General features: G+C 48.0%; 1 protein-coding gene across 1 annotated transcript in view; it reads right to left on the bottom strand.

The window, feature by feature from the left end:
- The window catches only part of RASAL1 (RAS protein activator like 1), a 67,890-nt gene that overhangs the window by 12,985 nt on the left and 39,597 nt on the right, over positions 1–15,308 (bottom strand). Inside the window, exons 13-19 of the mRNA XM_028710100.2 lie at positions 9,201–9,393; positions 7,905–8,042; positions 6,587–6,731; positions 5,242–5,417; positions 3,157–3,294; positions 2,395–2,530; positions 1,052–1,172 (exon numbers count right to left, since the gene is read on the bottom strand). Of these exons, the coding sequence (XP_028565933.2) occupies positions 1,052–1,172; positions 2,395–2,530; positions 3,157–3,294; positions 5,242–5,417; positions 6,587–6,731; positions 7,905–8,042; positions 9,201–9,393 (1,047 nt within the window). The remainder of the gene's footprint in view (positions 1–1,051; positions 1,173–2,394; positions 2,531–3,156; positions 3,295–5,241; positions 5,418–6,586; positions 6,732–7,904; positions 8,043–9,200; positions 9,394–15,308) is intronic.

Below are 15,308 nucleotides of genomic sequence, written 5' to 3'. Positions count from 1 at the left end.
ATCTGACATGTTTATTGGCACCAGGAAGGCACCTTCATAGAATCATAGAATTGTAGAGTTAGAAGGGACCCTGAGGATCATCTAGTCCAACCCCCTGCAATGCAGGAATATGCAGCTGTCCCACACAGGGATCGAACCTGCAACCTTGGCGTTATTTGCACCACGGTCTAACCAACTAAGCTATCCTCTTACGTCACCCCTACTTGGTTTGTGGGCTCTTTGAGTTGTAGACCCATTCAAATTAATGGTTAAAAGGTAAAGGTAAAGGGACCCCTGACAGTCAGGTCCAGTCACTGATGACTCTGGGGTTGCGGCGCTCATCTCGCTTTACTGGCCGAGGGAGCCGCCATACAGCGGGCCAGCAGGACTAAGCCGCTTCTGGCAAACCAGAGCAGCACACGGAAACGCTGTTTACCTTCCCACTAGAGCGGTACCTATTTATCTACTTGCACTTTGACATGCTTTCGAACTGCTAGGTTGGCAGGAGCAGGGACCGAGCAACGGGAGCTCACCCCGTCGCAGGGATTCGAACCGCCAACCTTCTGATCGGCAAGTCCTAGGCTCTGTGGTTTAACCCACAGCGCCATCCGCATCCCAAATTAATGGTTAGAGTATGGCAATTTAAGCAGGCTTCCTGTTTTGACTTCTAGTATAGTTCAGTCAGTAGAGAATTGAGACTCTTTAATCTCAGGGTTGTGGGTTTGAATCCCACATTGGGCAAAAGCTCGCTGCATTGCAGGGGGCTGGACTAGACGGCCCTTGTGATCCCTTCCAACTCTACAATTCTATTATTCTAAGGCTTTCTTCGTACGCAGGATTTCCTGCAATGGCAAAGGGTTGGACTAGATGTCCTTTGAGGGACCCCCTAACTGTATGCTCTCATGATAAAGAGCTGACACCACAAAAAGTAGGCTTTTGGCTGTGTCTCCTTTTCTCTTCGCCACACCCGTTAACTCCAATGGGTCTACTCTGAGTAGAGCTAGTCCTATGCCTCCCCCATGACCACCACTACCACTGCCACCAGCATGACGGTGCATCGCCTTACACACACCTGAGCTTGTCTCTGCCCAAGAGAAGCTGCCGGTACACCATCTGCGCCTCTGTGTCTGGGTCCAGTGGGTCGCTCCAGTCGCCGAGGGTCACGGCTGAGTGCGTGCGGCTGCAGCCCCGAACTGTAACCAAACCACAACCCATGAGGGAAGCCATGAGTGGCTGCACAGTGCAGGGCCTGATCTGGATTTGGCCGACGCACTTGTCCCAAAAGGATCTTGTCGGGGGGGGGGGGGGAATCCTTTAAAATAAGGCGGGTTCTGCCAAAATACTGGGGACCTGGCCTCTGCTCAAGGGTGCAGAATACCTGACCCCAGGCCTGGAAGTGGATGGTGCTCATTGGGCAGACGCCAGGGAGCCCAACAGTAGGGGGCGCCAGAGCAAGTGAGAGGTTGGAGAAGCCAACTGATTCTAGTTTTATCTCCAACCTCCTCCTGCTGAGTATTACAAGGGGCAACACTGAGAACCAGACAGAGGGCCTTCTCGGTGGTGGTGCCCGCCCTGTGAAATGCCCTCCCTTCAGATGTGAAGGAAATAAGCAGCTATCTTATCTTTAAAAGACATCTGAAGGCAGCCCTGTTTAGGGAAGTTTTTAATATTTAATGCTGTAGTTTTTAACACTTGATTGGGAGCCGCCCAGAGTGGCTGGGGAAACTCAGCCAGATGGGTGGGGTATAAATAATATATTATTATTATTATTATTATTATTATTATTATTATTATTATTATTATTATTATTATTGCTATTATTATCTGACAGTCATCACCCCTCCCTGGGCTGGTTATACAGAAGAGGGGCAGGCAAGTGGGAGCTGGCCGATGGCAGCCTAGGTTCGTGGGGCAGGGCCTTTGCCCTAACTGTCCACACCTTCAAAGAAAGTAGGTCAGGCGACAACCTTGAGAAGTGGGGTGGGAGGTGGTGAGGGAGAGGGGACAATTCCTATGGAGGGAGGCTCCATCCCAATTGCACAGCAAACAAAGCTTGGCTGAAATTCAGATTTTAAAAACCACAACACCCTGAGAGTGGTTAAGAGTGGCGGACTCGTAATCTGGTGAAGTGGGTTCGCTTCCCCGCTCCTCCTCATGCAGCTGCTGGGTGACCTTGGGCTAGTCATACTTCTCTGAATTCTCTCAGCCCCACTCACCTCACAGAGTGTTTGTTGTGGGGGAGGAAGGGAAAGGAGATTGTTAGCTGCTTTGAGACTCCTTAGGGTAATGATAAAGCAGGATATCAAATCTGAACTCTTCTAATTACATAAAGAGGGCAGCTCTGCATTATCCTCGCTAAGGTGCCTTTGGTGCCCCCAGGCCAGCATATGTGAGCATGGGCGCAAGTTAAGTTACCTGCACGGTCGGTCTGTAAACAGCAGGTCCAGCGGCTGCCGCGGAAGGCACCCGGGTGGCAAAAGGGCAGCAGGCAGTCATTGGAGACCATCACTTTCCGGATAGCTGAGAGCCACTGGTTGAGCTCGTTGACGTTCTGCCGGAGAAAAGAGAGCGCCGGTCAGTAGGTGGCGCCATTTCCCCTCACTCATTTATTTGCCGCTGGTACATGATACCTCAGGTTAAGTACGTAATTCATTCCAGAGGTCTGTTCTTAACCTGAAACCGTTCTTAACCTGAAGCACCACTTTAGCTAGTGGGGCCTCCCGCTGCCGCTGCACGATTTCTGTTCTCATCCTGAAGCAAAGTTCTTAACCCGAGGTACTATTTCTGGGTTAGCAAATTTGAAAATCACTAGACAGGATTGATGGAAGTCTCAGGCTATAATAGCCAAAATGAGGATGATGTGATGTGATGTGAAGTTTTGTTTGGAAAACATATGCAAAAATTAATAAAAGTGATTTTAGGGGGGGGAAAGATGAGCAATGAAAAGGGAATTGCTAAAGAAAAGGAGCAGCGATCACATTCTCAAAGCCAGATTTACGATGGTCGCATCCACATCCTACCTTGCACTGGATGTACATATATAGCAACAATGCCCTATTGCAAGAATCATAAGTTCATAGCAGGCCAAGAGGAGCGATGCAAAGGGAATTCCTAAAGAAAAAGAGCAGCCATCACATTCTCAAAGCCAGATTAACGATGGTCGCATGCATACCCTACCTTGCACTGGATGTACATGGTGGACAGCTGCCCTCCATTTTCCCGCGTTGTGATCTGCATCATGTGCGACTGCTGGAATGCATTCTCATCCACACGCTCCACGGCGCAGATCTGCTGGACGGGGATGGATGTCCGAACCTGGCCATGGGAGAAGAAACCCAACACACCGCCCTGTTCATCAAGGGGGAAACACAGCTCTCGATTCTCCAGCCCTTCCTCAGGAAGCATTTTGTCAATTTACGGGCACCACCCCAGCCAACATGGTGAACTGAGAACTGAAGAAGAGCCTGCAGGATCAGGCTAATGGCCCATCAGATTCAGCATCCTGCCCTCACAATGGCCAGCCTGTGGGAAACCAGCAAGCAGGATTCGAACACAAGAGCCCTCTTCCCTCCTGTGCTTTCCAGTAGCTGTTATTTGGAAGTATTATTTCCTCTGACCACTGGGCCAGAGCATAACCATCATGGCCACTGATAGCCTTCTCCTCCACGAATTTGTCGCATCCTCTTTTAAAGCCAGCTAGGGTTGGTGGCCATCCCTGACTCCTGTGGCAGTGAGTTCCACAGTTCAACTGTGGCTGAAGAAGTCCTTTCTTTGCTCTGTCTTGGATCTCCTGGGACACTGAATGTCTGCGATTTCCAGTTGTTATGAGAGAGGGAGAAAATCTTTTCTCTTTCTCCACTTTCTCCACCCAACGCATCATTTTCCCAGCCTCTACCAGGTCGCCTTAACAAAAATGCAAAATTTAACCAACCTTGCCAAAAACGCTTAGGTGCAAAGCAGAGTTTGAAGTGGACTTGCAAACTCTTGACAAAACTTACTGTGTCTAGTGTTATGATTGAGCCAACTCTTAATACTGACCACATTTCGCTCCAAATACAGGATTTTAAAACGGCTCTTTCCTTACAATGCTATCTATGATCTTTGGCGGGGAGCCAGGAGCACTTTCTGCTACCTGAAATTGCTCCTGGAAGTCCTTTGAAGGAACCAGGCCTTTCAGAACAGCTGAGGTCCTCTCAACGGACTGTGAGTTTAACTCCCGTGGCAGTTAAAAGAGGCTCGAGACCAGCTCACAACTCATTGTACCTTCCAACATTTCTCCAATGAAAATAGAGACGTCCTAAGGAAAAGTGGGACATTCCGGGATCAAATCAGAAACCGAGACAGCTTCTGCAAAACTGGGACTGTTCCTGGAAAATAGGGACACTTGGAGGGTCTGCAGTGCAGATTTTAAAGAATGTGTTCCAGGTAGTGATGGGGCTCTTCAGGTCTGAAGCCCAATTTCAGCTCTCTAGGCCTTTCTCTCAGGCAACACCCCTCACATCCACAAGCCACACCCCTCACTGGCCCTTATTTACACCCCCTTCGAGTGCTTTTGCCTGGGCAAGATGTGTCCTTGAACTCGGTTCATGCCTCTTGTTTGCCTGGGCAAAGAACAGTGTCTGTGTAGATGAACTAGACCACTGCACAAAAGCAAACATGACCTCATTGCTCCACCTACTTTTACCTTTGGTCCCCCACACTTTGGGATGTGGCCCTTGGGATGTTGCCTGGAAGGCAATGCGGCCCCTGGCTGGAAAATGTTCGTCACTCCTGGCCCAGGCACAGCTTCTGAGAGGTCCTGAGAAGCAACGCCTCCTTGGGCAAAAGCTGTCTATTACGCAGTCTGTGGTCTGTGTTTGCCTGAGCCAGGACTAAGGATTCTGAACCCCTGTGTTCTGATTCGACACATGATATCCAATCACAGAACATTTCAGGATTTGGGCCTCTGCCATTGGCCATTAAACTCTGAGTCATGATTCGCAGCTTGGAAGTTTAGACAGCCAATTATGTTGGGAGTGGGAGTGGCCCAGGCTTTCAGAAATGTATATAAGCAGTTGCTTTGCCCCTGTTGTCCAGTTATGTAGTTCAATAAAGGTTCTTGCTGTTATCACTGCGTCTTGCCTCATGAATCTGCACTTCACTGCCCTTTGACTGTTTGCTTTGTTGTGGATAAGACACACCTTTGAACGGCCTGCAACCCTGAGTTTTTGCGTTCCCCTTGCGTCCTCCGCCCTCTGCCCCCCTCTGGGGAAAGGTGCCCACCTGCCACTCGGGAGATTTGGAATACGAAAGGCTCTCGTTGCTCAGCCAGAAGTAGCGTTTTTTGAAGGTGAACCGCGAGACCAAGTGGAGGCCCTCAGCCTTGCGCTTGTTGAGGTAGCCCTCCTTGATGGTGGCCGAGGGGTGGAAGAGCGTCCAGGGCTTCTTCTCACTTGCTCCTGGAGAAAAGAAAGGGAGGCACACTGATTTCTCATATGCTAAAAGCCTTGGAACCCTGTGAACACCCCACCCCACCCTGTTATTGCTTTGGCCAGGGCTAAAAACCACCCCAAGGCACCTGTATACATGCATGCAAATTGTACAGGGCCGGCCCTAACATTAGGCACAATGAGGCAGTGGCCTCAGGTGGCAAGTGCTGGAGAGGAGTCCCCTGGCTGTAACTCCTGAGCTCCCGGTCTAGAGATTGAAGAAGACATCATTTTCTGTTCCAACTTTACCACTAAGAAGGGAATAGGGGTCCCCAAAGTAGCCCAGGAGTCATAGTTTATTAAGGGTGCTTGCTGAGGGTTGTGAGAAGACCCCTCCTCTCCTCACAGAGCTACAATTCCCCAAGTGGTTGAACAATCAATCTCTCTTCCCAAGGAACTCTGGGAATTGTAGCTCTGGGAGGGGAATAGGGGCATCCTAACAACTCTTGGCACCATCAACAAAATACGGCTCCCAGAATTCTCTAGGGAAAACCACAAGTGTTTAAAGTGGTACCATAGTGCTTTCCACGTACGGTGTGGATTGGGCCTTGGTCTTGTGGTCTCTGCAACAGTGTGTATATTGGTATACATTTTATTCAGGTGCATGTATTGTTTTGCAAAGTGTGAATTAGGTAAGTTTGCATTTAGTACGTTTCCGAGCACAATTCAAAGGGTGCTGACCTTTAAAGCCCTAAACGGCCTCGGCCCAGTGTACCTGAAGGAGTATCTCCACCCCACCCCCCCATTGTTCAGCCCGGACACTGAGGTCCAGCTCCGAGGGCCTTCTGGCGGTTCCCTCACCGCGAGGTTAGAGGGAACCAGGCAGAGGGCCTTCTCGGTAGTGGCGCCCGCCCTGTGGAACGCCCTCCCACCAGGTGTCAAGGAAATAAACAGCTATCTGATTTTTAGAAGACATCTGAAGGCAGCCCTGTTTAGGGAAGTTTTTGATGTTTGATGGTTCATTGTGCTTTTAATTTTGCTGGAAGCTGCCCAGAGTGGCTGGGGAAAGCCAACCAGATGGGCGGGGTATAAATAATAATATATATTTTATTTTATTTTATTTTTTATGCAAGCAGAATCAAATTCCCACCCGTACCCTCAGTCCCAGCTTCCTGGACACGTGGCCCATTAGAGCTCACCGTTCTCGCAGTCCACGTTGATGAGCCAATCCAGGAACTCCTTGACTTGCCCAATGCTAGACAGGATGAAGGGGTGCAAAGGTTCCATCCACTGCTCCTTGCCGTGACCCAGTTGAAGCCCCAGGTTGCCAATGCTCTGCACTGCCTTCCGGGGGGGGGGGGGGGAGAGACAGAGATAGGCAAAGAGGTGACTCCAGGGGAAGGGAATGGCCAGTTCATAAAAGTCTAGTGGGAAGAGTCTCTAAAGCTTTGCCAGCTGTGCCCTCACAGGAACCGAAATGATCAAAGGGATGAAGTGGCTCCCATGCAAAGAAAGGGCACAGCTTTTAGGAATTTTTAGTTTAGAGAAAAATCAAGTATGAAGTGGTGGTTTTCCCTCCTCTCTCCTAACTTGTGGGCATCAAATGGAGCTGAATGATGGAAGATTCAGAAGAGAGAAAAGAAAGTCTTTTTTTCACGCAGTACAGTGGTACCTTGGGTTAAGAACTTAATTCGTTCTGGAGGTCCGTTCTTAAACCTGAAACTGTTCTTAACCTGAGACACCACTTTAGCTAATGGGGCCTCTCGCTGCTGCTGCACCGCCGCCACGCGATTTCTGTTCTCATCCTGAAGCAAATTTCTTAACCTGAGGTACTATTTGTGGGTTAGCGGAGTCTGTAACCTGAAGCGTCTGTAACCTGAAGCGTCTGTAACCCGAGGTACCACTGTACATAGTTAAAGAGAGGAACTTGTTCCCACATGAGGCATACCCTCCAACATTTAACCAATGAAAATAGAAAGTTCTGCCCAACAGTTCTCCAATGAAAATAGAGACGTTGTATTCCATACCCTCCAACATTTCTTTGATGAAAATAGAGACATCTCCTCCAACAGTTCTCCAAAGAAAATAGAGGTGTCCTATTCCATACCCTCCATCCGATGAAAATAGACATCCCCTCCAACATTTCTCCAATGAAAATAGAGACATCCTATTCCATACCCTCCAACATTTCTCCAATGAAAATAGAGACATCCTATTCCATACCCTCCAACATTTCTCTGATGAAAAAAGGGACATCCTAAGGAAAAGTGGGGCATTTCAGGATCGAATCAGAAACTGGGACGGCTTCTGTAAATCCAGGACTGTCCCTGGAAAATAGGGATACTTGGAGGGTCTGGTGATGGCTAACAACCATGATGGTCAGAGGCAGCAATGCTTCTGAGTACCAGCTACTGGAACCCCCAGGATGGGAGAAGGCCCTTGTGCTCGGATCCTGCTTGCAGGCTTCCCATTGGGGCATCTGGTTGGCCCCAGTGAGAGCAGGATGCTGACTGTTACCTTGGCCAAGAGCAGGAGGGTCCGGCTGGTCTGGGTGTCTGCATGCTGGTCTCGGAGGTTGAACAACTTGGGGGTCAGGATGGCTGGAGCAAAGAAGCGAAGGAAGAGGAACCCACTGATGGCAATGTATTTGGCATCCTGAAAGGAAAGCAAAGACGCCAAGTGTGGTTCACATCCAGAAGTTAGGGCTGATCACAATTATAAAAAAAGTTTTCCATTGCCAAACAGCCATTGCTAAAGCACACCACACACCCAAACTAAACTTTGGGTTGCATCCAAGGGTTCCCTGCAAAGAAGGATTTATTGTTGAACTACTCTGAGAATTGGGACGCGGGTGACGCTGTGGGTTAAACCACAGAGCCTAGGACTTGCCGATCAGAAGGTCAGTGGTTCGAATCCCTGCGAAGGGGTGAGCTCCCGTTGCTCAGTCCCTGCTCCTGCCAACCTAGCAGTTCGAAAGCACGTCAAAGTGTAAGTAGATAAATAGGTACCACTCCGGCGGGAAGGTAAACGGCGTTTCCATGCACTGCTCTGGTTCGCCAGAAGTGGCTTAGTCATGCTAGCCACATGACCCGGAAGCTGTACGCCAGCTCCCTTGGCCAATAAAGCGAGATGAGCGCCACAACCCCAGAGTCCGTCACGACTGGACCTAATGATCCCTTTACCTTTACTCTGAGAATTGTAGCTCTGTGAATGGGGTCTCTTAACAAATCTCAGCACCCTTAACAAACTACAGCTCCCAGAATTCTTTGGGGGAAGCCATAACTGTTTAAAATGGTATCATAGTACATTCGTACCTTGGAAGTCCAACGGAATCCGTTCTGGAAATCCGTTCGACTTCCAAAGCGTTCGACTTCCAAATCACAGCTTCTGGCTGGCTGCAGGAAGCCTCAGAAGCGCCGTCGGATGTTTGGCTTTCAAAAGAATGTTCATAAACCGGAACAGTCACTTCCAGGTTTTGATCATTCAGGAACCCAAATGTTTGAGAACTAGGCTGTTCAAAAACCAAGGTACGACTGTGCTTTAAATGTATGGTGTGAATGTGGCCAATGATGTGCTTACAGAAAGCACAAAGGGAGGGGTAATCACTTTTCTGAAGGGGCCCTGAGCTGTGTCTGCCTATCATTGGGTCCAGCGCCACCTACTGTTGACCTCCCTAACTGTTGCTTAACCAACCCCAGCAGAAGCAGCTTGGATCGCAGAACGCCAAATCCCTTGGAAACATGGATGATGAATGACCTCCCCAAGACTTGCTATTTGGCGGAGGGAGTGGTTATGGGACAGAAAATGTCACACCTGATTCTCTGCCTCTGGGAAGTGGTCGTCCACTCGCTTGTGCAGCTGTTTGAAAGCCACTCGCATGATGGGGGGACATTTTTCCGTAGAGCTCACGATGGACTCCACAATGTCACCCAGGTATCCTGTCAGCACCTCCAGGCTGCTTTCTCGGATCTGGGCCTCGGACAGGGAGCTTTTGAAAGAGATCCGCCTGAGAGAAATGGAAAACGTGGGGTGGGGATGGGTGGGTGATGTGCACGAGAGACCCTTGACCCACACATAACTCAACCACCACACAGTGCTGCCCCCTGCTGATTGTTACAAGCTCCAGACACAGAGAAGATATTGAAACTGAGCTCAGTTACTCACTGGAGCAGCTCTTTGGTGTGTGTATGGCTTGTGAATTTGGCTAGAGATTAGACTACCTGCTGCAATCGCCCACAGAGATGTTTGCAGAGTAAGAAAATACCAGCTCCATCTGGTTCACCAGCCATAGCTGTCCCTGGACTTGCCACTGTAAGTTCATGCATTGTTAACCTCAAGGCTGAGTTATTGTAATGCACTGTATATGGTCCCTTACTCTGCTTGTTTTAACCAACTGCAAACCCCTCTCAGCAAGCTGGGTTCCACCCAAACTTCCCTGCTTTTCAGCAGTCAGACCCTCAGCAAATCCACGTTGAGCATCCCTGCCAATGTCACACTCTGGCAGCATCCCGGAGATGGTGTTGCCTAGCAACCTGCACAAAGAGCATCTCTCCCAGGAAGGCTTCTATCTCTAGAGCAGCCGGAGTCCTTTCCGTGAGCCAGCCCCACATCCTCAGTGCTAATGTCCTATTAGCCATTTCAGCAGAAATACCCTCCGTCTGTATGACGCTCTTCTGCAGGCACGGCTGAGGCTGTTGTCCGTCACATAACACAAGCATAGTGCACAAATATGTCAGCTGTTAACACTTGCCACACCACAGCGGCCTTATCACATGATTATCTGTTGTTGTTCTTATCTACATCCCACCTTTTCCCCAGACGGAGACTCAAGGCAGCTTACCCAAATGAAGACAACACAGATAAAATACAGAAGGCTAAAACATGTACAGAAGATAATTGGGGGGAAAGTAATTAAACTATAGAATTAAAACAAGTTAAAAGCAGATTGATTAAAATGCAGCACGCCACCATTTAAAAGCTCATATATATATATATATGCAGGTTTTGGTGTCCTCGGGTGTCTTCCCGTGTAAAAGTTGGGGTGTCTAGGCGACGTTTCGACGAGGTCTCACTCGTCATCTTCAGGCTGGTGCTTTCGGCTTCTTGTTACTGGAACAGAGCAGGATCTCAGTGTTTGAGTTCCTATAAATACTGTTGAGGAGGTATGGTGTATAGCCTCCAATGTTCTGGGCAGAGAGGAAGTTCCCAGGCTAGTGTGCCTTTTCTTCTTTTGTTCCTTAATTGCTTGAGGGATATCTTGAGTGATTTCTTGAGTGATATCCTGAGTACCACTTAGGTGGGTCATTAGGTGTGGATTAGTTGCTAAAGCCTTTGTGTCTTGACCTCTTGAACTTTGTGAAGAGTTTTTCTGAGAAGATGGGTGTACTACATTTAGTTGTGCTCTGGCTTGGCTTCGTGTATAGGGGCGAGCTGTGGTTTTGTGGCCTGTGCCAGCCAGATCTGTGTAGGGATTGCAGGGGGGTGCAGCATCCGGAGGTGCCACCATGGTTTGGCTACTGGATGGTGTCTGTAATTTATCTGTGGAGAGGGTCTGGGTTTGGGTCTGGTGTGGTTGATTGGTGATGGCGTTCTGTGTGCCTCTGGATCTGGTGTCAGTTTTTGTGGGGAGGGCTAATTTCCAGATGTCTGGCAAGCGGGATGTGTCGTCACGCTTGTTCATGTTGTGAGGGTGTTTCTCTATCTCGATGGCTTCCATGATTATTCTCTTGTGGTGATGTTCCATGTTAGAGAGCAATTTGGAATCTGCAAAATTAATTTCGTGTCCTGTTTCTTTCATGTGTTGGAAGAGAGAGGAAGTTTTTTCTTCTTTTTTGACGGCATTCTTGTGTTCTGCGATACGTGCATTTATTCGTCTGTTTGTTTGTCCAATGTACGTGGCTGGGCAGACTTTGCAGGGTATTTCATAGACCCCTTGGTTTTCCAACTGGATTTTATCCTTGGGGTTTCTGAGGATATTGGCTATTTTTTGGTTGGCGCAAAAGGCTGTTTTGATATTGTGTTTATGGAGGATTTTGCTAATTTTATCTGTAGTGCCCTTGATATAAGGAAGGAGGGCCATGCCATTGTTTTCTTCTGTGTCTTGGTTTTTGGGGGGTGTTTCTTTTTGGATTAGCTTCGTAACCCTGTTTTGCTGGTATCCATTGGCAATTAACACATTTGAGAGATTCTGTAACTCAGTTGTCAAGTGGTCTTTGTCAGCCAGGCGTTTGGTTCTGGAGATGAGAGTCTTGGCTACGGAGTTTATTTGTGCAGGGTGGTGGTGTGATTGTGCATGTAAGTAGCGGTTGGTGTGTGTTTTTTTCCGGTAGATAGTGTGTCCTAGGGAGCCATCAGGTTTTTTGTAGATTAGGACGTCAAGAAAGGGAAGTTGGTTGTTGGCTTCTATTTCCATAGTGAATTGTATTTTGGGGTGTAGGCTGTTGAGATGTGTGAGGAAGCTGTCCAGTTTTTCCTTCCCGTGTGGCCAAATTACAAAGGTGTCGTCAACATATCTGAGCCAAAGTTTGGGTTTGTGTTCTGACTTGTCTAAAGCATTGGTTTCAAAGTGTTCCATGTACAGGTTTGCGATGACCGGTGAGAGGGGTGATCCCATAGGTGCTCCTTCTATCTGTTTGTATCTTTGTCCATTGTGGATGAAGTACGTGTTGGTTAGGCAGTGGTTGGTCAGGTCCAAGATGTATTCGGGGGGATTGTATTTGTTTTGAATGGCTGTCAAGGCTTCATTAATGGGCACTTGTGTGAAGAGAGATACAACATCGAAGCTCACAAGTAGGTCATTGGGATGTAGGTTTTGCTTCTTTATTGTTTCTATGAACTGGAAGGAGTTTGGAACGTGTGAAGAGATGGATTCTGCATAGGGCTGGAGTTGCTTGGCGAGAAATTTAGCGAGATTTTGTAGAGGTGAGCCTATGGAGCTGACTATTGGTCTGAGTGGTGTTCCTTCTTTGTGTATCTTGGGGAGGCCGTAGAGTTTGGGGCATCTGGATGATTTTTCTCTGGGGATGATTCTTAGCTGGATTTCTTCACTGATAGGAGAGGCTTTTATTTTGGATTTGGTGGTTTTTTCCAGGTAGGTGGTGGGATCTGTTTTTATAGGTTGGTAGGTAGGGTCTTGGAGTAGATTTGATAGTTTTGCTTGGTAGTCCGATGTGTTCATCACAACAGTGGCATTACCTTTGTCTGCTGGGAGAATGATTATGTTGTTGTCTTTCCTCAGGTTGGTGAGTGCTTTCTGTTCTTCTTTGTGTAAATTGCTTCTGGGTGGTTTGCTGGAGCAGAGGATGTTGGTGACTTCAAGTCTGATTTTATTGGCTTCATCTGGGTTGATTTTGGTTAGGCTAGCTTCGACTCCGCCTATGATGTTTTCCGTGGGGATGCGTCTCGGGGCGACTGCAAAGTTGAAACCTTTGGAGAGTACTTTGGTTTCAGTTGAGGTGAGGATCCTGTCTGATATGTTATGTACTGTTTGTTTCATGGGTTGTTGTGGAGGGTGGCTGGGCTTCTGGCGTTTCTCTAGTTTGTGGAGTTTGTTGGTATGTGTGTCTGTCTTATGTGAGGTCTCCGTTTCAGCTCTCCAGACGGCTAGTTGTTTGCATTTGTCCCAGAGTGCAGGGTGGATTTTGTTACAGAGTTTGAGGTGAAGAGTGAGCAGATCTTTGTTGGTTTGGTTTAGTAGGTATCTTTTCTTGTGTAGTTCGTTTCTGATTAGGGATAGTTCCCTCACAACAGGGAATTTAGGGATATTACCCTCACAACATGAACAAGCGTGACGACACATCCCGCTTGCCAGACATCTGGAAATTAGCCCTCCCCACAAAAACTGACACCAGATCCAGAGGCACACAGAACGCCATCACCAATCAACCACACCAGACCCAAACCCAGACCCTCTCCACAGATAAATTACAGACACCATCCAGTAGCCAAACCATGGTGGCACCTCCGGATGCTGCACCCCCCTGCAATCCCTACACAGATCTGGCTGGCACAGGCCACAAAACCACAGCTCGCCCCTATACACGAAGCCAAGCCAGAGCACAACTAAATGTAGTACACCCATCTTCTCAGAAAAACTCTTCACAAAGTTCAAGAGGTCAAGACACAAAGGCTTTAGCAACTAATCCACACCTAATGACCCACCTAAGTGGTACTCAGGATATCACTCAAGAAATCACTCAAGATATCCCTCAAGCAATTAAGGAACAAAAGAAGAAAAGGCACACTAGCCTGGGAACTTCCTCTCTGCCCAGAACATTGGAGGCTATACACCATACCTCCTCAACAGTATTTATAGGAACTCAAACACTGAGATCCTGCTCTGTTCCAGTAACAAGAAGCCGAAAGCACCAGCCTGAAGATGACGAGTGAGACCTCGTCGAAACGTCGCCTAGACACCCCAACTTTTACACGGGAAGATACCCGAGGACACCAAAACCTGCATATATATATATATATATATATACACACATGCAAGCCAGTGATTTCATAAAAGTCTGTTGGAATAAAACAGTCTTCACCTGTTGGCAGAAGGACAGCAAGGAGGGAGCCAGTCTGAGTTCTCTAGGGAGGGAGTTCCAAAGTCTGGGAGCAGCCACTGAGAAGGCCCTGTCCTGCATCCCCACCAAGTGTGCTTGTGAGGGTGACAGGACTGAGAGAAGAGCCTTCCCCAAAGATCTCAGAGCCTGGGTAGGTCCTTATGAGGGAATAGTCTTTCGGATAGCTTGGGGTTAGCTTAGTACTTTTCTCAAAAAGCCTTAAACTGTATGAAACACCCATGTATCAATATTTAGAGATGTTAGCGGTGGTATCTCCCCTCAGTGATACGGCTAAGATTAAATATGTATGTGTCGTCCAGTTCAGAAAGGTCTGCAATGTTTAATGCAGCTAAATTCAGAGAGAAGAACATAAGAAGAGTGAAGTGCAGACAGCTGCTCACGAGACAAGACACAGATATAACAGCAAGAACCTTTATTGAACTAACAGAACTGGACAACAGGGGCAAAGCAACTGCTTATACAGTATACATTTCTGAAGGCCTGGGCCACTCCCACTCCCAACGTGATTGGCTGTCTAAACTTCCAAGCTGCGAATCATAACTCAGAGTTTAAGGGCCAATGGCAGAGGCCCAAATCCTGAAATGTTCTGTGATTGGATATCATGTACTGAATCAGAACACAGGAGCTCAGAATGCTTAGTCCACACTCAAGCTCAGACCTCTGAATACATAACAAATCAGACCTTGCTAAGTTGTTTGTTATTTCGGTGGACAACATTCTGACAAATTATTGTTGCATGCCACCCCAATCTCTGAGGCGGGCGAGATTCCACGGGTTCCCGACGCTTACCCAGGGTTTGGTTTGCTCGGAATGATGGACGGTAGAGATTGTGGGTTTTGTGGGATATCAACAATGTGATGCAGTCGCAAAATAGCTAACACAATTCTAGGCTGCATCAACAGAAGTATAGTATCCAGATCAAGGGAAGCCATAGTCCCACTCTGTTTTGCCTTGGTCAGACCACACCTGGAATACTGTGTCCAATTCGGGGCACCACAATTTAAGAAGGATGTTGCCAAGCTGGAACGTGTGCAGAGGAGGGCAACCAAGATGATCAAGGGCTGGAAACCAAGCCTTATGAGGAACGGTTGAAGGAGCTGGGTATGTTTAGCCTGGAAAAGAGGAGGCTGAGAGGAGATACGATAGCCATCTTCAAATATCTCAAGGGTTGTCACATGGAAGAGGGAACAAGCTTGTTTTCTCCTGCTCTGGGCGGTAGGACTCGAACCAATGGCTTCAAGTTCCAAAAAAGGAAGATTCCAACTAAACATATGGGAAAACTTTATGACAATAAGAGCTTTTTGTCAGTGGAACAGTCTCCCTTGGGAGATTATGGACTCTTCTT

This window comes from Podarcis muralis, chromosome 16, assembly GCF_964188315.1.
Source record: "Podarcis muralis chromosome 16, rPodMur119.hap1.1, whole genome shotgun sequence".
In the NCBI taxonomy this organism is placed as follows: domain Eukaryota; kingdom Metazoa; phylum Chordata; class Lepidosauria; order Squamata; family Lacertidae; genus Podarcis; species Podarcis muralis.
This window is presented reverse-complemented; position numbering and strand designations above follow the sequence as displayed.